Genomic DNA, 25,688 nt, shown 5'->3' with positions numbered 1-25,688 from the left:
TGTAGCAACAACATAAAGTAGTTTTTTTTTTAACGCAAAAGAAAAAGAATAGTTTGTTTTTTCTTTATTTTATTTTGGAATTTTTTGGTTAGATGTCCATGTCATTTGAGATGTCGCTTGAATAGAAAAGCCACTGATCCAACACAACTGGTGACTAATTGCATAGCAAATCCAACACATTAAAATTTGTCGCAATTTGGTGATGGTAGCTTTGAATCAGCCCACAGTACCAATGTTCAACAAAGCTTTTTTTCTTTCTAATAGTTTGGTCTTAAGAGTAATTTTATAAGGGAGGTCTTAAGAGTAATTTTATAAAGGAGAAATTCACATACAGTTCTTTTTGTATAAAATTAATAGTTGATAATCATTAAATAATAATTTAGTCAAATTTATTAAATTATCTAATTATTTTTATTATCAACTTTATATAAAGATTAAAAACAACTGCATATGAATTTTTACTATTTATAATATAATTTATCCATATTAATTAGTATTTTACAATTTTTTTGTTTCAAGTATATAAAATCTTATTCCCTAAGACAACGTCTTAAAATTTAGAAAAAACTTATTTTCATGATTGGGGAATATATGCCTATTCGTTTGCAATATTTATTCTCATCTGAGTTTGGAATACACTTGCAAAAAAGAAAAATCATTTATAAGCTTTCGCAGTATTCTCTCTAAAAATTTGATAAAATTATAGAGACCAATAAAATAATTAAAAAAAATGATAGCTAGCATGTGATACTTCTAAGAGAATTCCTTTATTTTGAGGATCAACATCCAATGTAGAATCTACTGCTTCCAAGATGCACTTATTAATGGTTTGAGATTAATCAAACAATAGATCCTAAATAATCTGTGTTTTGCGTTTATTTTTTATTTTTTTATCTTTTTTAATTTTTCCTTAGCTTTTTTTTTATAAATTTTAGAAACAAAAAAGATCAACAATAAAATTGCAAACCAAATAAATCCTATACACTGTCCTACTATGACTATGGTCAGCTCCAGGCTGTTTCCGTAGCTTTGGCCTACTTTTTCCAACTGATTTTCTCAATTATTGGCTTATTGCACAAATCTTTTTAAAGTCTTAGCTTAGCCGCAGCTGCATTGTCTTCCTAGTAATCTATATCAGTATATCTACTGAATTATTATTAGTAGACATTCAATGTTAGACGAAATTTTACATCAAGCCAGCTTTTGGCTCAAACAAGGAACGTGCAATTTATCCACCACCCTTGAGTGCATCACTTAGCATGCAGGGACACACTATTTATTTGGGACAAAGACATCAACTTTTGTGGCTCAAGGATTTTTCATAATAGGAGTCATATGACAACATAATTGGATTTGGTGAATGAATCAAGAACATGGGGCAAGGAAAATCAATCGCCAAAGCTTATATTCTAGAATAGAATTCCAAGAATATGTGACTGCTGTGAGAAATTCACTTCACATGGTTTCAACATTTAAAAGTCGATATGATTGCAAATCAATTGAAACTTGTCCCCGTGGATGGCAATATGATAATATTAAATTGAATAAAAATAAATAAATGTTCCCTAGTTCACAAATCACAATTAGGATAGTAAATGTGCAACAAGATTAAACAAAATTTCCATACAAATTACAAAACTATACCACTAAAACTCCTGCTCAAGGAAACAAAATCCAGCAATTTCCTATTTTCTATATAATAGAATATTCACTATGATATATGAACCAAAATCATCGTTGACTTTCACTCGAGCTTTGATTTACATGACCAAACAGAACAGCTGAGAACAAAACTGATGCATTTGACATGTGTATATGTGACGCAGAAGATGATGTCCCAACTCCCAACATAAGTACCAGCCTATGCAAGGAAACAGAATCAAAATGAAGGGAAAGGGGCATGCTCTTTCCAGATTTTCAAGCAACTTGTGATTTGATACATAATTCCACAAAGGCTACGACTGCAACTGGAACTTTGGCTCGTTTGAAGGGAACCTGCTATGTAGAAGGAAGCTTCTCAGGTGGGGCATCAGTAGCTGGATCCTGCTCAGATGTGTCACTGTCAGACGTTGAGTTCTCTTCGTCTGAATTATCCTCCATATTTTGAAGTTGGTCGGCTGTTTCTCCTTGCAACTCAGTCTCATTGTATAAGTCCTTTTGAACAGGCACATTTCTTTGTTGTTGGGATGATAGAACATTTGCAATAGCTTTCATAGCTGCAGATGCCTGGTTGGCATCAACTGCTTCATCTATGTCTACACCATTGACATTGGTTTCCTCAGGTAAGTCATCTAGTCGTGGAGGAGGAACAAAAAATGGTATCTTTCCCCTCTGCCAATCATGAAGAATCATCTTTGCTGCGGTCATCAGGTCAGGCTCCCCACCCTGGAAAGTGGAAACAGCCATTAGAAACAGTTTAAGTGTACTATGTATCACTGTCTTCCAAAGGCGAACAGCTTCAGGAATTGCTGGGATACCCAAAATCCCAAATGGAACATTAAACACTACGTAATCATGGAAGGGGAGAGAAATCATTGAATCAAAACACATTCTCCTTGAGTTGAAACAAGTGTTGCTTGGTTCAAATATTTGAATATTCAACTCTTAAGCATATTGAAAACGAATGGAATATATTAATAGGGCAGATCATCAGGCCTCCATAACAAGTTGATGACAAAATAACATTCTACTATAAAATCAAGAATCTAGATCCACTCAAGATGTTACCTTAAGAAGTTTTCCCGTTGATTTACAAAGCTGAAGTAGGAAGTCATTTTCATCCACCCTGATAACAAGGGATATTTTTGAGAACCAAGAGTTATGTGCATAAACAACAATAGCACAAACCGATCTTAAGTAGATAGATCCATACCACTCATTTATTCTATACGCTCTTTTCAGGTGCTCCTTCTTCACACGTTTCAAGACCTCACCTATATGGTCTGCAGCATCTTGCAAGTTTGTAACACGTACCTGAAAACAAATTAAATGATGAGAATGGTTGTCCAACGTATCCACTAACTAATATGCAAAACTGAATGCCAATTAAGCTCTACTACCATAACAAGCAGGAGTGAAATATTGTTGTGCTAGGAAGAGAAATCATGAAAACCATACCACGCCCTTAAGGACAACATCTGTTTCAGAGTCCTTGTTTTGGTAAACAACTCCTGGACAATCAATCAAAAAGATCCTCTTTGTAAGTGTTATATACTGCCAGACTTTTGTTTCCCCTGGAATTGGAGCAACCTTGCAGACCTTTGACACAGCAAAAGAACAACGTCAATGAAAATACTAAAATGCTCACTCCACATAGCACAAACTCTAATTTGTTCCCCGAGAATCAATATGGGGAAATAACGATTCTAAATTCAATTCTCTCATTATTTATGACTGCGTAATTAACAAAAAAGAACAAGCATTTCAGATGCAGTAACGGAGAAAGAACAATTACATTTTTTGTACGCAATGTATTGATCACTGAAGATTTTCCAACATTTGGATATCCAACAAATCCAACAGATATAGCTTGCTTGTCACTTTTCAATCGAGAGAATTGTCTTAGAACTGATAGAAGTGAACCCTACAGACAATGATAATCAATAAGCAAACAACAAAGAAACTGCAAATGCAGAATAGTTGAAGGAGTGTAGGGGAATGCATATAATGCAACCTCATTTATTTCTTATTCATATAGCAGATAAACAGAACAAACAAAATAAAGATTCCGTATAGTGGAATTACCTTTCCAAAGGACTTATTAATGCTTGCATGGAATGCTAGAGTTGGATATTCTTTTGACAAAACTCTAAGCCATCCTTTTGTAGCCCAAGCAGGAAGTAGATCACACTGAAAATAAATAAAAATGTTGGATAATGTATTGTTTTGCATATAACAGCAATTTGTATTCAGCAACAATGCAACTCATAGAAAAATGTTACAGACATATGGAACTAACCTTGTTCAATAAAAGAATCATATGTTTGTGCTTGCAATGTTCCTTCAAATGCCTCTCTAAATGGTAACATCTTGTGCCTTGTGGATCCCTAGCATCTAGAACCTGAATAGGACACAATTTTTTCAACAAAAGAATTAGGTTACATGAATGCTTTCATAAACCAAAGAAAAGCATAGTAGGAATGCAACAGCAAGGAATCTTGAAGTCAAAAGAAATCCAACCTACCACGGACTTTAGCTTTAAACAAACACTAAAAACCTACTAAAATTCAATATATTACATTGATACAGAAGGTCCATGCAAATTTGCAGCAGAAATGCCCATCATAATTCATAAAACACATTCTTTCAAACATATGATACAAACCCATACTATTTCAAGTAAAGAAATGCATGCAAGTCACATCAAAATGTATCAGGCATAAACATACTATAATGCAAAATGTTTTACAGAGAAATCTAGGCAAAGACTGAATCTCTACCTGGACAACAACATCAGAAGAATCAATGACCTTGTAGAGTTCACCCCAAATACGTTTACTTTGACCTTTTTCAAACATATTATGCCGCACTAAGTCCCTAAATCCATCTTCTTCATTAGCATCTGAAGATCCACTAGCACCAAACTTCTGTTCAAAAGCCTCTGTAAAACAGATATGCATTTGATTGGGGATAAAAAAAAATGATCAATCAAACACACCAACCATTCCAAAAATGGAAACAAAAAGTCAATATTCTTCACTTTCACTAAAGAATACTCAATTATAAGCACAAAACAGCACAAAAATCCTCCATTAAGCAGCCAATACAATCAAGTTACAAAGAAAAATTATCATCTCTCAATACCTTGAGAACCATCAGCTTTCTTAACGAAGGACTCGTAATCAGCAGCCAAGAGGGTTGGGCGCTTTCTCGTAGTCTTTGGCCCAAATGCATTCGCGAAAGGCTCTCTATCAAGAAGGTGAACCTTTGCTTGCTACATTCACACGTAAAATCCCAATATAAACGATGAATATTTTTCATCAAAAAAAAAAATCTACCAAAGCTTGGAAAATGACTTAAGTTTTAACAAAAAGAAAAATCGCTAATTTAAGTAATTTTTGAACGATTAAGCAGCTGAAGAAACCTTCTGGTGATCGCTGAGGAGCGACAAGGGAAGCTTCTTCTCCCTCAGAATAACATTGTAGTTACTTGACATTCGGCTTTGCAGCTCTTCCCTGAAGACCTCAAGCTCTTTCTGATTCACCACGCGAGTGTTACCTGAACATCACAAAATTCACAAACACGAAAACATGTTAAAAACCCTAAAATACCCTCGACGAGAGATAGGTTCGAGTAGCCGATGAATTGTGGAAGTTGGGGACTGACCGAACCAGCGGCGGTCAGGCTGGATGCGAGTAGCGGGCAGGTCCTTGGACTGCAGATCGTGGCTGAGGATCTTGCCCTTGCGGTCTCGGACGGGCCTCGTGTTGTACATCTTGAGGCGGCGGACGGTGGAGGCGGAGCGGGTGTTTTCCTTGGTGGCGGCGCCATTGTTGCGGTTCACGTCCAGGGAGTGTTTCGGCTTCCCGGACACGTTCACTTTCTTCTCCTTCTTCTTCGCCATTGATGCTCTCTTTCGGACCGATGTAGAGAGAGTTCGTTGGTTGTTACCTGTTAATAACAGAAAGCGAACTGTGCCGCGAAATGCAGCTGAGTGTTAGGGTTTTGACTGTGGAAAATGGTGGTGGGAATTGGGGACAATTTTGCTTTGTTTAACATTCTTTTGGGCCTAAATCCAAATGCAGGATTTTAAATGCGGCCCAAGGTGAATTATGTAGAAAAAGAAAAAACAATATATGTCCTTACCAAAAAAAAGGAAAACAATATATATAAAAAACCAATATATATATAAAATCCAACGAGGGCCAAGCAACTGAGCAAGACCAAAAATTTTAATCTAATTTAGGTGAAATGTTTAATCGTGGAAATATGAATATTCAATACACAGATTAAAAAGAGATATTAAATTAGTATATTTTGTAAAAAAAAATATATATTAACACTAATTTATTTTATTTTTTATTATTTCTATTAATTTTTTATTATTATATTTTCTTTTAATTTTTTGCATAAAAAAATAGTAAAAATTAAATTTCTATGACTTGATTTTTTTATGTTTAGTTTATCAATAAATAAAATATAAAATATTAATTTTTATATTCTTATTTTTTATATCTTATTCTCAATGTCTTATTTTATTTTATGTTTAAATTCAAACACAATCTAAGAAATTTTATTGAAGCGTTTTGATTCCAACAAAATTTTTATTTTCTATAACTTTTAAAGAATTATTCTCAATGAATAGATTGGTCTTTTGTTGTTTTCAATTAAATTTTTAATATGTATATTCGAATAATAAATTTCTAACAAATTTTATTACAAGACAATTAAGTCCAAAAAATATTACTATAAGACAAGTTAGTTCCTTTGAAACGGTAGAAGATTAATTTATCCAATAAAAATAATGATAAAAGACTTTTAATAAATAAAAATTTATTAGGTATTAAAATGTTCAATTTAAAAATATTAAAAAAAAATCCAATTGTAGTGATTATCAAAAAATAAGAGTACGTTTGATTTGTAATTTTATAATTTTTGTTTATATTTTTAGTTTGAGTGAAATATTGTTTTTGTTCCCAACGTTTGGGGTAAGTCCTATTTGTATCCCTAACGTTTAAATCGTCTTATTTGTATCCCTAACGTTTATAAAAGTGATTCAATGTTATCCTTCCGTCAATTATACTAATAGATCATATTGTATTTTTCAATTATTCTCACTTAGATGTATTCATTCTCGATTAGGTCTCACTTGAATATGTTCGATTTTAATATTGTACCCAAAATTTGTATTCAGGTTTAATTATGTCCCTAAAACAGTGAATTATGTAAATGTTACAGTGATTAGTTTCAACTTTTAATGAGTTATTATCCGAAGTGGATCATCAATTCTGAGACAAACATTTGTATTCTAACTTCAAGAAGAGATTTTTAAAATTCTAACTAAAGCACATGATGTGTAATTGACAGCAGGATAATATTGAATCACTTTTACAAACATTAGGGATACAAATAGGACGATTTAAATGTTAAGAACATAAATAGGACTTACCCTAGACGTTGGGGACAAAACCAATACTTTACTCTTTTTAGTTTTTAGTGACTCTAAAGTCACTCTTTTCTCTACCGTGAATTCAAGCGCAAGACACACACTTGCTCATGGATCTGAGTTCTCTTCTTCATGCTCTTATTCCATCAGTTTGGCTGTATTTGGTTTCAAAAACAGGATAAGACAAGATATTAAGAATAGGACAGAAAGGATATGTTCCGTGGTTTACCTAAAATAGATGGATTTGGGCGTGAACACGAGGTCCGGACTCCTTTTGAAGTAGCATCCGACGTCTTCTGGTGTCGAAATGCCGCCATCCGAGCTCTTCGTGAGGAGGTAGAGGATGGTACCTACAAGGGACTCTAATACTTAAGTTAGTAAGAGTTTTAGGCAGGTTTTTAGTAAGGTGGAGTTCGAAGAATACCTGAGGGTGTCGGAGTATTTAGAAGCGTAAATGTAGAGTTAATAACCACTTCTTAGAGTAGTTCCACCTTTGATGGTGGATACTCGTTTTCTTTGGTTATGGAGGTTGTTGAGATCTCCCTTTTAGATTAATAGGAGATATTGAAAGAGTTAGTTACTTATTTAGATAAGTAGGGCTAGGCCCATGTCGCCGTGTCCGACCTCTTATAAGGTTGGGTAAGTAGTAATGAAGATCTGAATAGTAGAGTGTTGTTTGGGCTTTATCCATTTTGGACCTGGTTAAGTTGTGGGTTAGGGTAAAAACAGTGTCCCTATTTGAGACCGAGCTTCTTTAGGTTGGGCTCAAGCATCTCTAAGTTGATCTTGATCTTCTGTAGCTTTTAGTTCATCATGTCGGGTATACCGACTTTCTTGGGGCTAAGTCGGGTACTCGACGTGTCTTTGAATTTAAACGTTACGTCTTTTTATAATTATTAGCGCATATTTTCAATTACCTTGATAATCGTGTTTGCCATTAAATGAGGGATAAATGTACCATTTTACCCCTAGTGGCTATATATAACATAATTACTTTCTCTTTCTTCTTTTTCGCTTCAACTTCTGAAAACTTGCGTCATTTCTCTCGAAATCTCTCTTGCTCTTTGTTTTCATTGATCTTTTTTTAGAATTTCTCTATTTTGGAGTTCAATTCTAGTTTGATTTTCTGTTTCATGTTGTCTAAAACATTTGGGGATTGCTCACTTGTGCTGCCGTCATAGTTACTTTCTCCTATTCTTCAGTAAAGTTAGTTTTTTCTTTCTTTTATTTTTTGCCATTTCCGATTGATATTCCTTGTTTGTTGTTTTGATGTTTCTTGCAAAAGACTGCTTTCCTAAAGATATGGCTTCTTGATACATGTTCATAGAAGTGAAAACATTTTTTTTATTTATGCTCATCGTCTTGATTATCGTGAACCTTCGTTATTATTTGTGAAAACTTGCAAGAATTTGTAGAATTTGGATTTGTTGTTGAATACTAAGAATTTTTCCTTGTCCCTGGAATGATGCTGATTTTGAATTGCTTCATTTGTGTTTTTGCTTAGGGTGGTTTGAATGTCTCATCGTTGGGAATGGTCCGACTTCTCTAAGTGTCCAATTGTTGGTGTTGTTGTTCCCGATTTGTAACTCATAAATTTTTGTGGTGACTGATGAGTTTGGAAAACTCTAATAAATGATGATCAAACATTATTAACATAATTAATTGCAAAATTATTAACTTGATCTTTAATTCACATTTACTAATTAATAATTTTTTGTTATACAGACTCTATTATTGGGCCAAAAATTGCTAGTCCAATGTGTCAAGAAGGATCAGCCTTGGTTACAAAACTGTTATATGCTGTGGCTGAATTGTTATGCTTGTTGGACCGAAAAGAAAAGAAATATACAGCAAGCCCATTAAAAATGTTTTCAGCATTGATACAAAATTTTCTTTATTCTTGTAGCTGAAACAATGATTTGCTAATTGGGCTAGACAAAATTATTATTAGCCCAAGTTAATGTTTTTGCTAGAAACTAGCTTGCTTGATCCGAAAACAAAAGAAAGCAAGGAATGCTTCCAACGGATTCCATCATGTGGTGGATTTCAAATTTATTAAGCTTGCTTTAATTGCATTGAAACCATGAGAGAGAAATAGCAATTGATTTGATTTCTATCATTAAGTGCTGCACGCTACCTAAAGCAAAAAAGGAAGAAAATTAATTCAGTTTAATTTATTTGTTCAAATCCATTGAATTATCTTCTTCCTTCTCTTTCTTCTCTCTCTACTCTCTCCTCTCACTCTCGGTCACTTCACAGAAAATATGGAAGTCTTTGCAAGCTATCAGAGTGATGAAGAAAAAGCTAGAAGCAAGCTAAAGACTATTGTAATGATGGCAAGAAAAAGAAAATAAAAAGTATGTTGTGGCTAAGATCTTCACCAAAAAAGGGATAAGATTTGGTGAAGTAAGATTATGCTCTCCATACCAAAAAAGGAAGAAGATGATCTCGGTCAGAGGAAGATGATCTTAGTCAGAGGAAGAAGATCTCAGAGGCATGGCTCGTCTCTGCTTTGTGTTCACTCATCACAGAAGGTAACTAAGGAGTCTACGTGAAAGAGAAAGCAAAAGTGGAGCAGGAGGAGCTGTCATGCATCAGGAACGCATCAAGGGCTAGGAATCCTTCTTGGAGTGCAAGTCAAGATGGATGGCCCGGATTGATGAAGTTTGGTGTGAAGGGAAGACACAAAGGTAATTGCATGTTAGTTTTTACATTCGGTTATCTCTCCTCTCTCTCTAGCCGAACCGATTTTTGCATGAAGAAGAAGAAGTTTAACTCGGTTCAAGGGCTTCAACCTTGGAGGCTTCCCCTTCTATAAATAAGGGACAACAGCCAGCGCTTGAAGAAAGAAGAAAAGAGTGAAAGCACAGAGTTCTCATATCTACCCAAGCTAACAGAAGTTTTTCTCCTTCAATGTTTTTCATGTTGTATTTTTCTGTTTAGTTTTATCTGTATTGAGTCTCATGAAAAAAGACAAACAGTGAGGTTTGTATGAAAAAGCCACAGAACGGAAAAAGTCAGAGTATACAAAATTAAAAGAAAAAGCCATAGATGTCCTTAGAGGTCCTTTGTACATCTGTGTTGTGTTTCATGATTATGTGAGAATCCCCTTGCAAGTTGGGTTAGCACTTTGCATTTGAAAGCTTGGTGGGTTACCAAGTTAAGTTCAGTTTTGGGAATAGATTCTGGACTTGTCCAAGATAGGAAGGGTAGTTCTTAGGGAGAATTGATGTTTGTAATCAAAGATGATTATAATGAAATTCCATCATTGGTCGTGATGGAGAGTGGATGTAGGCTGCATTGCACTTAGCAGCTGAACCAAGATATATCTTGGTGTAATTTTCTCTCTCTTCTACTCCATCTCTGATTCTGTTGCATAGGAGACAAAACTGAAAAATATATCCTCACTGGTCACGAGACAAAACGAAAAAGTCTCTTGGCTAGGCACGAGACAAAAACAAAAATATATCCTAAAGTGTTCTGAAGGACAGCAGGAGTTATTAAGCAAAAAAGGGGCTAAGATTCAACCCCTCTTCTCTTAACCACTGATAAACCATCAGTGATGAATTTCTTTTTATTTTGTAGATATAACCTTTTATGTCTCGCTCAGTAGTCCTCTACACGTCTACTAAAGTTCTTTTTGATTTAGATTAGGTAGACATTATTGTTCTTTTTGTTGTCCTCGTAGTTGATAAGAAGTATATAGAGACATTTTGTAGGCAACATAGACTTTGTAGAGAAAGAGAGGATGAGAAAAAATATGAAATAGTGGCCCCCGATCCTGAGGATAGAATTTGCTTTTCCTGACTTAATAAATTGGAGCGTCATTTCATTTTCATGTATGAGTGCTTTTTTACTAGGTTGGGGGTAAGTATTCCCTTTTCCTACTTTGAGTTAGAAATCCTTCGTATTTGTAGAGTTGTTCTTCTCAACTTCAACTTAACTCCTACATTTTCATGAAAATCTATCAGCTAATTAGTTAGAAGTTTTATCTTTCGTTGCCTTCCAAGATTTTCTTTTACCTTTTCCAAATTACCAAACCATTTAGTTTTAAAAAGTAGTATTGGATTTCTTTCCGAACTGTTCAGGGGAGGAAGGTATTCTCTATTTTTAACTATTTGTTCTATGATTTTAAGAACTATTTTTTTAAGGTTCGATCTGGGGAGGGTGTCCGACCTTTTTTCTTAAATGAAAGAGATGAGCATGTGTTTAGCCTATACTGGGAGGAGATCCCTAACATTATCAAATACAATCTTAAGAACTTAGACGAAATAGAGGAGTATGTAATAGCCCTGTTTCATGAGTGTTGGAGCTGAACTCCTAATATTGACACCAAAATTTTCTTTTATAGGAAAGCGAAGCTATGTTCGTACTGAATTAGGTAGTTAGCTTTTCATTGACGAACACTTTTACTAGTTGTGTCTGAGTTATGAAACCTAAGTTTCTTTTATTGTTTTTGTCCTTTGTAATGAAGATGACCAACGGTTTAGATGCGTTAGACAGAGTTTGGCAGGCCAAAAATAATGTCGCTACTCGGGGCCTCGGGCCATCCAACTGAAGGAGGCTGGTAAGTCAGGTGACACTTCTTCGCTTTCAAAGTCGGATTCATCTTCTTTTCAATCTTCAAGAATTGTCCTCCCTTCTCTTCCACCTTTGAACACAGAACCCCTGCCTTAAACTGTTCTCCCTGTGCCACCCTTCTCTAACCAGGGTTCTCGAGAACGAAAAACTCTTTCCTCTAATTTGGGCAGCGTCCACGACAAAGATTTCAATGCGATTGCCTTTTGTGAGGAGTTTATCCTTCTTTATAGCCATATAAATATGGATGATGTTTCTCTTAAAAAATATTTGGAGGTATTTTTTTTGGGAGATATTCGGACTGCTGGGGTGTGCTCAGTCTTTTTGAAATAATTAGAAGTAACTCCGCTTGATTCTATCTAGAGGGAGGTGACTGACCTTCAGGCTGAAATTGCTTCTCTTCGGGTGATCAAGTCAGAATTGGAAGTCGATAAAGAAATTTTTTTCCTGACCTGTCAAAGCTTCGTGAAAGGGCGAAGCAGTCCGAGCCGGCTTGTTATATGGCCGAGAGGTTGCAGAAGAAGGTCGAAGAGAGCTATACCTGTATTTTTTGGGAGAAGCTGAATTTGAAAGAGGATTTGGCAAGGACGAGGGAATAATATACTAGCTTGGAGGAGTCGGTAGTTGAGGGAATGGACGAGCTAACGGAGAATCTAAAGGCTCAATTCTAAGTTCTAACACTCGAGATCAACCTCTCTTCCATTGACCTTGACAAGGTCTTGTTGACAACTTTTTTTTATTAGAGGTTTCGTTGTCTTTTGGGGATAATTATCAAGGATTTTTTAAGTTTTTTATTTTGTTATGTTTTTTTATATACAATAACTAAATTTATTGTGTAAGAATTGAGAAATGTTAGTGATTTTTAAATTTTTTATTTATAAAAATTGAATAGAGGATGTATTTTTTTTAATATTTTCATTATTGTTTAAAAAAGTTATTAAGATACTATATTAATGGAATTTGGGTTATGTTAAGTTTTAGGTATACCCAATTTAAATTAATCACCATAATTCATATAAATTCATTATTATTAGAAAAAGTGTATATTCTATTTTATAATAAATAATAAAAAAATTGATATAATATTTTATCTAAAATAAATACAATAAATAAAAATATATAAGTCAATTAATCATGTAGATATAACATTAAAGATTCAAATTTTAAAATTTTAGAATAAGAGCAATGCTAGGGGGACAGCAACTTTTGTGATTGTTAGCCATCAACTAACCATCAATGATGATTTGATGGTGTGAGATTGGTATGAGATTTCATCCAATGGCTCACATTTCTCTACTAATTACATGCTGGCCAAAATTCAATAGAATTGCTGGCCCCCTAGACTTTCCCTTAGAATAATTAATAATAAATGGATAAGACTAATAAAAATAACAACAAAAAAGTTTAGTAATAAAAAAGTTAGCCAAAATTAATTAAAACTTGTCTTATTTAACATTAATTAGTAATGTCATTCTTATTAATATGTAAATATTATATTCAATTCCTATAAGTAAAAAAATTTAAAATTACTAATATTTCTCAGTTTTTACACAAAAAATTATTCAATGTATATAAAAAAATAACAAAAAATAGAGAAAGAAAAATTTTAAACGACCCATAACAGTTATCCCAAAAGAAAACTAGGCCTCCAACTAAAAAAAGTTCTGTCAATCCTAATTGGTACTTAATAAGCATATCAACCAATTAACGTACCACATAAGCACGATCTAATAAATTAAGAAAAAAACATTAACAAAAGGATTAACTAATTTTAACAAAATTAAAGATCAAAAACAAAAAAGAATTTTTTTTTAAATTCTCATGATCTTTTAAAAAAATTATAAAAAATCGAAATGAATATTCTCTCTAATTTATATCATTGTTACTTTAGCTTAATAGCAAAGCTGATTGCTTCCTTAAACTCATTTTTACTCTATATAATCATACCAGTAAGAATTATGAAAGACATGTAATTTAATAGACTATAGACTTCGATAATTACACATCACATTGCAAAATGAAATACTGTATTTAAAGATTTGGCCCATAATATTTTTATTAAAAATATAATTTATACATTAAAATTAATTATTAAAACTAGTTATTGTAAATTTTTATATAAATATATATAATTTATTTTATTTTTAATTTATATTTTATATTCTAATATATATTTTATAATCTATATTAATAGATAGTTTTAATAATATACATCTAGGATGATTATATTTTTATTTTATTGATCTCTAAAGTCCGAATCTCAATTTAGACTTTGAAATTTTAATTACCTCAATTTAGTTTTTAAATTTTTTAATTGACTCTATGATCGAAACTACCATAAGGACTAAAGTGATTAAAATTTAAAAAATTTAGGAATTAAATTAAGGTAATTAAAATTTTAAAAACTAAATTAAAATTCGAGTGTCAAATCAAAATTTTATATATTTTATTTAGCCCATTTTACTCTATAAAGTCACACCAATAAAGACTATAAGAAAAAGAATATAATTTAATATATAGAGTTTGGTAATAAATAACACGTTGCAAGCAAAAGCTAACATTGCAAATGAAGTAACGACTATACAAGTGTCCATTACAAATTACATAACCTATTAACAAACTGAACTATTTGATAGAAATCAGTCTAAGATAAACATAATCTCTATATAAATATCTTATATTATTTTCTAAAGTAACATTTGGTATATCATTATTCAAAGAAAATCATACTCATTATGATCCTTGTTGAAACTAAAGAAAACACACTATAGTAAACTTTAGCTTAGATAACTATTGTGTATGAGGTAACATTTTAAAGTGCTCAATTTGAATATAGTATACGAATTAATAGTTACTATTAAATCAATAAAATATGAAGATAATTTTATTATGCAAGTATAAATAGCCGTCACTTTAGTAATACAAGCAAAAAGACAATAATAAACCACAATGCAAAAAGCACCCAACCCCATTTCAATTTCAATGCCAAAACAAAGACCCACCTCGGAGTAGTGTTCACCCATTTGTCAATTTTTTTCTTATGTTAGTCCAACTTCTAGATACCAACAACATCCGTATATTAAAAAATTAAATTCATGCAATTTTAAATTGAAAAACTATGTTAGAAGATAGAATTGCTTTGAAGGGAGTGAGGAAGAGAGACCGAAGAGTTGAGAGAAAGGAATGAATTAGTTATTCTGATCCAAATTCTACTTGTATGTATATATGCAAGTACAAAGAAAAAGTGAGACTTTGAGAAAAAAATTAACTGACAGTAACTGAATTTTAATTAAATATAACTACTCTAACTAACTTCATTAAATAATCCAGCTATACTAATATCTCCCCTCAAAGTAGAATATATATGTCATATATGCCATAAAAAATTTGAATGAGGGGGAAGAAATGCCTTCGTTAAAATATCTATTAATTGGTGCTTGTTAGAAATGTATCCTAGCTTTATTGTATTATTTGTCACCTTTTTTTATGAATGAGATGACAATCCATTTTTATATGTTTAAAACGTTTATGCAGAATAGAATTAGTTGCCATGTGAATTGTTGAAATATTGTGACAAAAAAGCATGGCTGCGTCGATGTGAATGTGAAAAAACCTTAACAATCTAAACAACTACACATTTCACAAGATGTATTCGCGATAGTCCTGTATTTAGTTTTTATGGAACTTCTAGAGACTATTTTTTATTTGTTTCTTTTCCATGACACTAACAAATCACCAAGGAAGGCACAATATTTAGTTGTTGATCTCCTTGTACTAAGACAACTATCCCAATCAGCATTAGCTTAAATAGACAGGTTGAACATGTTCGTTGCTGGGAATAAAATGCCTTGTGCAGGAGCTGTTTTAAGGTACTGAAGAATTTCGTGAACTGTATTAAGATGAGGGACATGAGGATCAAACATGAACTGAGCTAGTTTGGCGATAGCAAAAATGATATCTGATTTGGAGATTGTAAGGTACATCAATCTGAGTATGAGTCTGTGATAGGGAGATGGATCTGCTAAGGTCTACTCTTCATGTGCACATAGTTTTAAATTTGCAACCAGGGGAGAGGAAGCAGGCTTGCAATCCAAGAAATTTGTGTCTTTTATAAGTAAAAGTGTGTATTTACGTTTAAACAAAAAATTCTCTTGCTGAATTTTGCCAACACCAAACCAAGGAAGAACTTCAAGTCACTAAGCACCTTGAACTTGAAGATTGCCTTCAATTTTGCTTCAACTCTCTTGATAGTGTCATTGTCTGGTCCAGCTATGATGATGTCATCTACATAGACCAAGAGAAAAGTAGTTGTTGGACCTTCACCATGAGAAGGTATCAGAAAACTCTGTTAGATCTGAAAAGAGAGCAAAGAGCGAGAGAGAAAGGGAGTAAAGAGCAGAGAGAAGAGAAGAGAACGAGAAAATTGAGTTCATTGATTCTGAAAAACTACATTACAGAGTAGGTTTTCTCTTGAATTTATAGTCACAGCTGAAACAGATTTTTCTAACAACTAATTATCCTTCTAACAAACTTGACAACTCAGCATAACTAACTCCTAATCACATGCTTCACACTACAGCTAGTTTCATCTCTTATTTATCCTCAACATTCCCCCTCAACTTGAGCTTGGCTTGGTCAACTAGTCTTAGTTTGCATCTAATCTTCAAGAAGGCATCATGACTCACTGGCTTGGTAAGAACATCTGCAATTTGATCTTGAGATGGAATATGGACTACATATGCCTGCTTGTCCTCAACTCTATGTCGAACAAAGTGGAGATCAATTTCAAAATGTTTCGATCGACTGTGCAGAATTGGATTCTGACTCATGAGCACTGTGCTTTGATTGTCACAAAACAATGTTGGAGGAAGTCCAGCCGGTATGTGCATTTCATGGAGGAGTTTCTGCAGCCACATAGTGTCTGTCATGGCATCAGCCAGGGCTCTAAACTCAGCCTCGGCGCTTGATCTGGCTACAGCCGTTTGCTTCCTGCTTGACCAATTTATGAGATTCACCCCAAGGAATATACAATACCCTGTTGTTGATCGTCTATCCACAGGATCTGCTGCCCAATCTGAGTCATAAAATGCTAAGATTCTGAAGTCGCTGCTTCTGTGAATTTCAAGCCCAAACTCAATTGTCCCGGCCAGGTAGCGAAGGATTCTCTTTACTGCCTTCCAATGCTGTTCCAGGGGAGCATGCATGAATTGGGACACTTTGTTCACGGAGAAGGCAATATCAGGCCTAGTGATGGTGGCGTATTGCAGCCCACCCACTATGGATCTGTACAAAAAGGGCTTATCAAATGTTGTACCTATTGTATCAAGCTTTAAGGTACTAGCCATTGGTGTGGTAACGGGTCTAGCCTCTAACATCTCAGCTCTCTTTAACAGATCCTTGACATATTTAGACTGTTTTAGCACTAGAATATCAGCTTTAGTTCTTTCAACTTCAATTCCAAGGAAAAAATTCATTTCCCCCAAGTCTTTTAGAGTGAACACTTTATTTAATTGTTGGATCAGACCATCAACTTCAGTTTGATTAGTGCCAGTCATCAGTATGTCATCAACATATGCTAGAAAATAGATTGTTGAAGCTTTACTGTGTCGAACAAAGAGACAAGGATCTGAGGTTGTACTTGCAAAGCCAAATCCTTTAAGTGTGCTGCTTAGCTTCAGAAACCAGGCTCTTGGAGCTGTTTTAAGCCATATAGGGCCTTTTCCAATTTGCACACAAGGCCAGAACCAAGTACATAACCCTCAGGTTGCACCATGTACACTTTCTCATGTAAATCTCCATTGAGAAATGCGTTGTTGAAATCAAACTGCCTCACTCTCCATCCTTTTGAAACAGCAATAGACAGCAATGTGCGTACTGTTGTAGGCTTGGCAACTGGACTAAAAACTTGATCATAGTCCAAACCTTCTCACTGATGAAATCCCTTTGCGACCAACCTCGCTTTGTACTTCTGAATTGTCCCATATGGCTGTCTTTTGATGCGAAATACCCAGCGACATCCAATTGGTTCAACTGTTGGTGACTCTTCAGCCAAGTTCCATGTCTTGCACTTCAAAAGTGCTGCATACTCCTCATCCATTGCGGCTTTCCAATGTGGAGGTTAGTGCTTGTACCACTGAAGAAGGTTCAACTTGTGTGAGGTCTACAACATTATCCGAAACCAGTGCAGTGAACAGTTTCGGCTTAAAAATTCCAACCTGACTTCTAGTAACCATAGGATGCGTTCGAGTAGGCGCTGTAGTGGGCAGAGCTACATGTCCTCTTTCTAGCTGCTCAGCTAACCCTGCATTACTTGAGGGAAACACAGAAGTAGAAGTAGTCATAGCAGTATCATCAGTTAATTGACAGTTATGAGCAGCACTAATATTGGCAGAAGACTCAGGTTGAGCTAAGGGTGTGGAGGACGGTGAAGATGGTTGGGAAAGGGATTGTTGTGCAGGGTCTAGTATTTGACGGTGTAAATTGGCATCTGAGTTAGGAACAGGTGTTTCATGTATGAGAGGGCTAGTGGTGTTGGAAGTACTAATTGGAGATGTGGCTTGGGCATTGAGATGGTTTTGTTGGACAATAGTGTGGGATGGAATGAGGTGCAATGGTGCAGATGTGATAGTTTGGAGGTGTGGGACAACAGATTTCAGTTTTGGAGTTTGATTGAAGAAGAGAGATTGATAAGGAAACTCGGATTCATCAAATAAGACATGTCTAGAAACGTAGAGTTTGCCGGAAGGTGAGAGACATTTGTACCCTTTATGATGAGAGGAGTAACCTAAAAAAAGACATTTGTGAGTTTTAAAATCAAATTTATGAGTGTTGTAGGGTTTAAGTTGTGGATAACATGCACATCCAAAGGTTTTGAGAAACAAATAGTCTGGTTCTTTGTGATTGAGGAGCTCAAATGGTGTTTTCTGATCTGTAGTGTATGAGGGTAGTAGATTAATGAGATGAGTGGCTGTCAAGAAGGCTTGATCCCAAAATCTTAGGGGCAAAGAGGCTTGAGAGAATAGTGTTAAACCCATTTCAGTTATGTGCCGGTGTTTCCGTTCAACTCTACCATTTTGTTGGTGAGTGTGAGGACAACTAAGCCTATGAGTAATGCCATGTTTGTGAATATGTAGAGTAATTGTGGTGGTGTTCTTGCAGTTTTGATTCTAAACCTTGAGCCAAATTTACATGCATAGTGCCAAGTACATTCTTTTTAAATCTCTCAACTAATTCTTCTTGTCCTACTAATAATGCCTCCACCTCACTCTCAGTTATTTCATCAGCCTTTGAATTTATCATAGTAATAAAAGCACTGTAATCCTCATTTAAGCCTTGAGCTACTACTTCGACAAATTTCTCACTAGTAAGAGGTGCACCTAATGCAGAAAGTGAGTTTGTTACCTTTTTTATCCTGGACATATATTCAATTACAGATCTTTGAAGTTTGATGGTCTTAATTTGTGTTTTCAGGTGCTTTACTTTTGATTTCATCCTTTTTACAAAATAATCTTCCAGTTTGAACCAGATCTCATAAGCAAATTCACACTCAGCCAACTGATGAGTAAATTCTGGATCCATTGAGGCAAAGAACCACGAGACTAAGAATTGATCCTCTTGCTCCCAAGCTTCAAACTCCTTCGTTTCAGTGTTTGTCAATCGATCTTGTTCAAATCCATATCTCCTCGGTACTTTTCTTGGATCGAGATGCTCCTTGAGTTTATTCGATTTTATGAAGGCCAGTGCTTGACGTCTCCATGGAACGAAGTTGTTTTCATCGAGCTTGAACGCGATGGTGTTGATCGTTGTTCTAGGGTTCACAATTGCGGAAGCTGGAATTTCACTTGGTAGTGCCATGGATCAGAACCTAGCACTCGGATACCATGAGAAGGTATCAGAAAACTCTGTTAGATCTGAAAAGAGAGCAAAGAGTGAGAGAGAAAGGGAGTAGAGAGCAGAGAGAAGAGAAGAGAGAAGAGAAGAGAAGAGAACAAGAAATTGAGTTCATTGATTCTGAAAAACTACATTACAGAGTAGTTTTCTCTTGAATTTATAGTCACAGCTGAAACATATTTTTCTAACAACTAATTATCCTTCTAACAAACTTGACAACTCAGCATAACTAACTCCTAATCACATGCCTCACACTACAGCTAGTTTCATCTCTTATTTATCCTCAACACGCCAAACAAAAACAGTGAGTAATCACTTTTACATTGTGTGAACCCATGCTAGAGTAATGTTGCACATAATTTATTGAACCACTAATATGAAGCTTGCTTCAAACCATAAAGTAATTTGGTTAATTTGCACATATTTCTTGGTGGATGTCCAAGCGGGATGTCCATGTAAACTTCTTCGAATAATTCCCCATCAGAAACACGTTTTTATGTTTAGTTGGAGAAGATTCTAACTCTTTGCAGCTGCTATGCTCAAGAAAACCCTGACTGTGGAGATCTTTTCCATAGAGATAAAGGTGTCTTTGAAATCGATCCCTGCTTGTTGTGTGTAGCTTTTGGCAACCAAACAGGCTTTATACCTATCAAGAGAGCCATCAGCCTTTAGTTTTGTCTCACAGCCTGATAATAGAATTGTGGTTTAGGAATTTTTTTCACATTGACAATGATGGTCTGATAAGCATTTTGTCAAGTCTGTGGTTGCTTAGGTGGTTGGAAATTGGATATGGAGTGTTGGTGTAGTAGACATAGTCTCGAAGATAGTGTGGGGTCTGATGGGTTCTGATAGATCTTCTAAGAGAGTGTTGGGACTCAGGACCAGGTATGGTTTGATTTAGGTGTGGTGGTGGTAAGGGTTGGCTAGCTATATTTTCTGGAATGCTTGGAATTTGTTGCATGTTAGGGGTGGGTTCAGGGTCTGAAGCAGGTCTTGGTAGCACTATTTCATTGAATAGATCAGAATCGAGGTCAGACTTGGGTTTGTTAGTGAATGAAAGAATGGATTCATGGAAAACAACATTTCTGGATACAAAAAATTGTTTTATTTTAAATTGTACCATTTGTATCCCTTGTGGTTAACCAATGAACACAGATGGATCAACTCTAGCATTAAACTTTGGTCTTCCATTTGAATTAGTAGTTGCATAGGCCAAGCAATCAATTAATCAAAGACTCTCAACCTTTCATATACTGGTTGTTTGTTGAACAAGGTCTCGAATGGTGACTTAAAATTGAACAATTTTGATGGTGTCCTATTGATCAAAAACATTATTGTGGTGACACACTCTCTCCAAAACCAAATAAGGACTTTTGATTGGAAATAGAGTGTTCTTGCTACATTGAGGATGTGTTGGTGCTTCTTTTCTATCACTGCATTATGTTGAGGTCTGTATGGAGAAGAGAACTGGTGGAGGACTCTCTTTTTTTGCAAGAAATCAATAATGGCCAACTCTTTTGTAGTCTGATCTGATGCACTTATTCTTAATGTTAAATTGTCTCTCAATTAATGTATAGAACTATGTGAGATAACCTGTAGCTTCACTTTTGTATGCAAAACATAAATATAGTAAACCTGGTGCAGTCATGAACGATCCTCAAAAAATATTTGTAACCATTATATGTTGGCACATGATAAGATCCCTAAATATCACAATAAATTAAATCAAATGCATTTGAATACATGCTGCTATTGACTCAAAAGAAAGCTTTTTAAATTTTGCCAAAGGACAAATTGAACAATTTATTGGGTAGCAATAAGCTTTGCAAGATCTTATTTGATGCATGGTCTAATCTGAAATGCCAAAGGTCAAATTGACAGAAATTGACTTTAACAATGTCATTAATTGGAGCTAAAACTGGTGTACTGGTCTTGGAAGGTGGCTCAAGCTTCAGAATGTAAAGTTCATTATTTAAGTCACCCTTCTCAATCTTCCTCAATGAAATGGAGCCCTAAATATCAAAGAAATTGTGGTCAAATGTGATTGTGATTTATATTTTTTTTAGAAAAGAAGAAATTGACAATAGATTAACAGAAAATTCAGGTACATAAAAAACATCTTTTAATATGATTTCAGGGCTGATAATCATTATACCTATATAGTTTGCTGTGAAAATGAAATTATTTGGGAGGATTGCGAATTTATGACAAGAGAAAAGAAAGAAAGAAGGAAGAAGAATGTTCTAAAAAGAAATGGAGGTTGCGAAAGTTCTGAAAATGTCTTCTGATACTATATTAGAAGATGGAATTGCTTGAAATGAATGAGGAAGAGAGAGACCAAATAATTAAGAGAAAGGAATGAATTAATTATTCTACTCTAGATTCTAATTGTATGTATATATATAAGTACAAGCAAAAAGTGAAATTTGGAGGAAAAAATTAATTAACAGTAACTGAATTCTAATTAAATACAATTGCTCTAATTAATTTCAGTAAATGATCTAGTTATGCTAATAAAATAATAATGACAGTAAGCTTCAAAGAAAAAAAAATCAGTACTATATTATCTAACTTTTGTTTTTTTTTTGAGTAATATATTAGATGTTATTAAAATACTATAAAATAACTATTCAATTTCTGATATTTGAATTTGAGATCATTTTTTGAATCCCTATCGAAATTGACAGTAGCAGGACAAATTTGGATAACTATATTTACAAATTAGATAAGGGTTCCCACGAAGCAAAAAAGAGGGGATCCCTCTTAGGAATGATATTTTTTTGTTATTAGCGATTTCTTCACGTTACAGAGGCAATTTTTAGCAAATAGTGAGTTCGTTAAACTTTCTGTGATACAAACATGAAGTTCCTTTTTTATTTTATTTTTATTCAAGGAAATGATTCAATTCCATAGCTAAAGATCGTAGTTCTCGAACGAGTAATCGAAAGGATTAAAAGAAAAAAAGAATATGCATCTCTTTGGATTCAAAAATGAAATAGAAATAAAAAAGAGAGCCAATCGTTCTTTTTTCTCTGACAGATGGTCAGAACTGCATCTGGGTTCGAATCCTACTGAGAGGTCCCGTAATCGCAACGACCCAATTGCAAGAGCAGAGCTCTACCAACTGAGCTATATCCCCCCGAGCCAAGTGGAGCATGCATGAAGGAGTCAAGCGGCTGATTGCTGTCCCTGAGCCCAGCCCGGGAGGAATGCATGGTTCCCTGGCGCTTCATGGGCTTGCTTTCTTAATGCGTTCGCAGTCCCCCTCCGTTTTTATGGAATGAGTCAATCATCCACTTTGGTATCTTATTGAAAAAAGATGGTGATATTGTTCTTCCATTGATCAAGAATTTCGATTTTTGGGAAGTATCACGGCCATCCAATAAGAAGGGTTTCAATTTTTTCAAAATATTTAATTAATTTTAATTTTATTGTATTATACACATTGAATGGAGATAATGATAAATTAATAAACATATTATATTATCTATTACTTTATAATTTTCTAGTATTATAACAAATTTACAACAAAGTTTATAACTATATAATGTATAATAACTATTTATATTAACATGTTATTTTGAGTTGTGTTACACTATTTAAAGTGGGTATGAAAGTAGGTTGGGCAATTTGGTAATACATAATAATGTTGGGTTTGAAGTTATGTTTTTTTTCACAAAAAATTCTAAATTTATTAATAAACGAAGGTTTTAGAAGGTTTAGAGAAGGAGGGGTTGAATCTATGACTTTCTTTAACTTTAATGAAATAACCTTTTAAAACAAACTTTTTGTCTGATTCTGTTTAAATTCAGCAGCAGAAAATTTATGAGATAATTTCATTTTATCTCATAAATATCAGAAAACAGAACAGAGAAGAGAAGAGAGAAGTTGACACCATCATGTATCTTAGTTCAGTTGCCTTGTGCAATGCAACCTACATCCAATCTCTACCACAACAGTGGTGGAATTTTTACTATAGTTAAAGTATTACATACACCAATTCTACATGATTGACACAATCCTTTCACTCTCAAGTTCTAACCTAACTTAACTTGGTTATGCTAATACCTAACTCTTTACTCTTAGTGCTCACCCAACTAAGAAAGGGGTACATCAGTGGTACAGGATACAAGACACAGAATCAACCTAAAAAAGTATGAAATCACTCTAGGCTTTTCACTCAAGTGTATCACTCTGCCTTTTTTCAACTCTTAGGCTTTTACTTGAATTCTCTCATTCTGTCTTTTACCTCAAAAAATTACAGAAAGATAAACATTAAAAAGAAAATTACAATTTGTAAAACATGAAGAAGATTAATGCTTCAATAGCCTCTTTGCTATGTGATAAACCAGATTTGCTTGCATCTGATTTAGTTCCTCGTTATGGTGGAATGCTCCTTTAACTAGGAAGCACTATCCAAATTGATGAACTTCTTCAAAGAACTCTTCTTAGAACATTAATCTCAAAAATACTGGTTATCTCTCCTTGGTTTCTAAATGATAAAAAAAATCTTCTTTTGTATCTCCTTGCATGATGTTGAGTTACTCTCTAGGTCAACTCCTCGAGTTGTGAGCTTCACCAACTTACTTTTTCACTTTCTTCCATTAATCTTCAAATTAGAAACTTTGGTTCTGACCTCCTTTCTTGACCAAAAGCCTTAGGACAGCAAAGAAAAATATTTTCAATGGTAAACCCAGATCTGAACTATTGAAATGTTACTTGGTCCCCAAGACACAAATTTGACCATAGATTTGCAGCAGAGCTTAACAGAGATTACTTTCTTCATTTATCCCAATTTGGAGTGGTAGAGAGTTCGGGAAGAAGAGAAGAAAGCAATATGCATGCAAGAGAAAATAAGTTACCTTTGACCTCTGCCTTAGCCTAAGATGGGTTGATTTTAGTGATTAGACCTCAACCTTTTACTTAACCTTTCTCTTTCTTTTCTTCTTTGATGAAAGACTTGGGAACGAAGCTCTCTCTCACTTCTCTGAATTCCGACCGAAGAAGAAAAAGGTGAACGTTGCTTTATTGGGAGCAAATTGGAAGGATTGGCTTGAGAGATGAATTCGGACTTGGGTTACTTTGATTTCTTTGTTATTTGCAATTGGGCTTTGTTTGAAATTGTTGCCCACAAAGATAGATTCAGCTTGTTCCATGTTGGGCTGCTGCTACAATGAATTTTGGCCTGCAACATTTAATCAGAAATAATCAATGCTAATTGGATAATTAGCCCAATAAAATAATATTTGTCATCATCAATTAATTTAACTCAACAATAAATTAGAATCAAACTGACAAATTAGAATCAAACTAACAAATTAACTTAATTGACCTGTTAAGCCTATCTAAACCTATTAATATATAAATAAATATACATTTTTTTTCATAATTATAAAAATTATTAAATTTTTTAATTATGTTATACTTTATTCTAAGTATATTTTTGCATATTTTAATTCCTTTAAAAATTTAGATATTATTTGTAAATATTGCATATAAGTAGTTTTTTTGTAATAAAAAATACTTTTTAAAAAATATCAAACTTTATGACAAGTTTTAAACCAAACCAAATTTAATAATACACTAAGTTTAGATTTAGTACTTAAAAATTTGTTTATAATTAATAAATTATGTTTAGACTAATTAACTACATTACATATCAATCTTATTAAAAATAAAACTTGGCCTATATTTTCACCCCTAGTATTTAATAGCCAAAGTGATAATACGGCAAAGTCGCAAACAATCATTATATTATAGGAAGAGTTTCAGATATATTATGTAATTTTATCCGTTAATTTTAATTATATATAAATAATATATAATTTCATGATTAAGATCAATAGCTAAAACTGGTATTTTTAGAATATTTTAAAATTTTCCCATATTATAATGCTATATGATGCTTGACATTAGTTGACAATGCAAATACTAATACTCCGTAGTAATATCTTATCAAAATTCAAAACTAGTGGTACAATTTCTTATAAAAGAAATGTCACAAGTGCACATTAATTATTCTTTTTTTTATCAATATAATCATCTTTATGAAAATTGTATGTCCTCTCCTTTTTCCTCGCTTTTCCAACTCCAAGGTCTTGAGGGAATCCTCAGT

At 33.9% G+C, this 25,688-nt stretch overlaps 2 protein-coding genes across 2 annotated transcripts; both read right to left on the bottom strand.

Moving 5' to 3' along the window:
• Positions 1-1,515: 1,515 nt before the first annotated feature.
• On the bottom strand, positions 1,516-5,766 carry LOC112707394 (nuclear/nucleolar GTPase 2). Its single transcript, XM_025759111.3, has 11 exons — positions 5,326-5,766; positions 5,084-5,217; positions 4,804-4,933; positions 4,440-4,600; positions 3,959-4,060; positions 3,745-3,849; positions 3,455-3,583; positions 3,118-3,258; positions 2,873-2,973; positions 2,728-2,785; positions 1,516-2,385 (listed from the first exon to the last, which is right to left on the bottom strand). Exons 1-11 carry the CDS (start codon positions 5,561-5,563, stop codon positions 1,999-2,001), a joined length of 1,686 nt encoding a protein of 561 aa, XP_025614896.1. The 5' UTR covers positions 5,564-5,766; the 3' UTR covers positions 1,516-1,998.
• Positions 5,767-16,275: 10,509 nt separating this feature from the next.
• Positions 16,276-19,537, bottom strand: LOC140174731 (uncharacterized). The gene is made up of 5 exons (XM_072200236.1): positions 18,856-19,537; positions 17,815-18,467; positions 17,638-17,725; positions 17,366-17,524; positions 16,276-17,258 (listed from the first exon to the last, which is right to left on the bottom strand). The coding sequence occupies exons 1-5, from the start codon at positions 19,535-19,537 to the stop codon at positions 16,276-16,278; spliced, it is 2,565 nt and encodes an 854-aa protein (XP_072056337.1).
• Between the last annotated feature and the right edge of the window lie 6,151 nt (positions 19,538-25,688).

Source organism: Arachis hypogaea, chromosome 8 (assembly GCF_003086295.3).
Source record: "Arachis hypogaea cultivar Tifrunner chromosome 8, arahy.Tifrunner.gnm2.J5K5, whole genome shotgun sequence".
NCBI classification, from domain to species: domain Eukaryota; kingdom Viridiplantae; phylum Streptophyta; class Magnoliopsida; order Fabales; family Fabaceae; genus Arachis; species Arachis hypogaea.
This window is presented reverse-complemented; position numbering and strand designations above follow the sequence as displayed.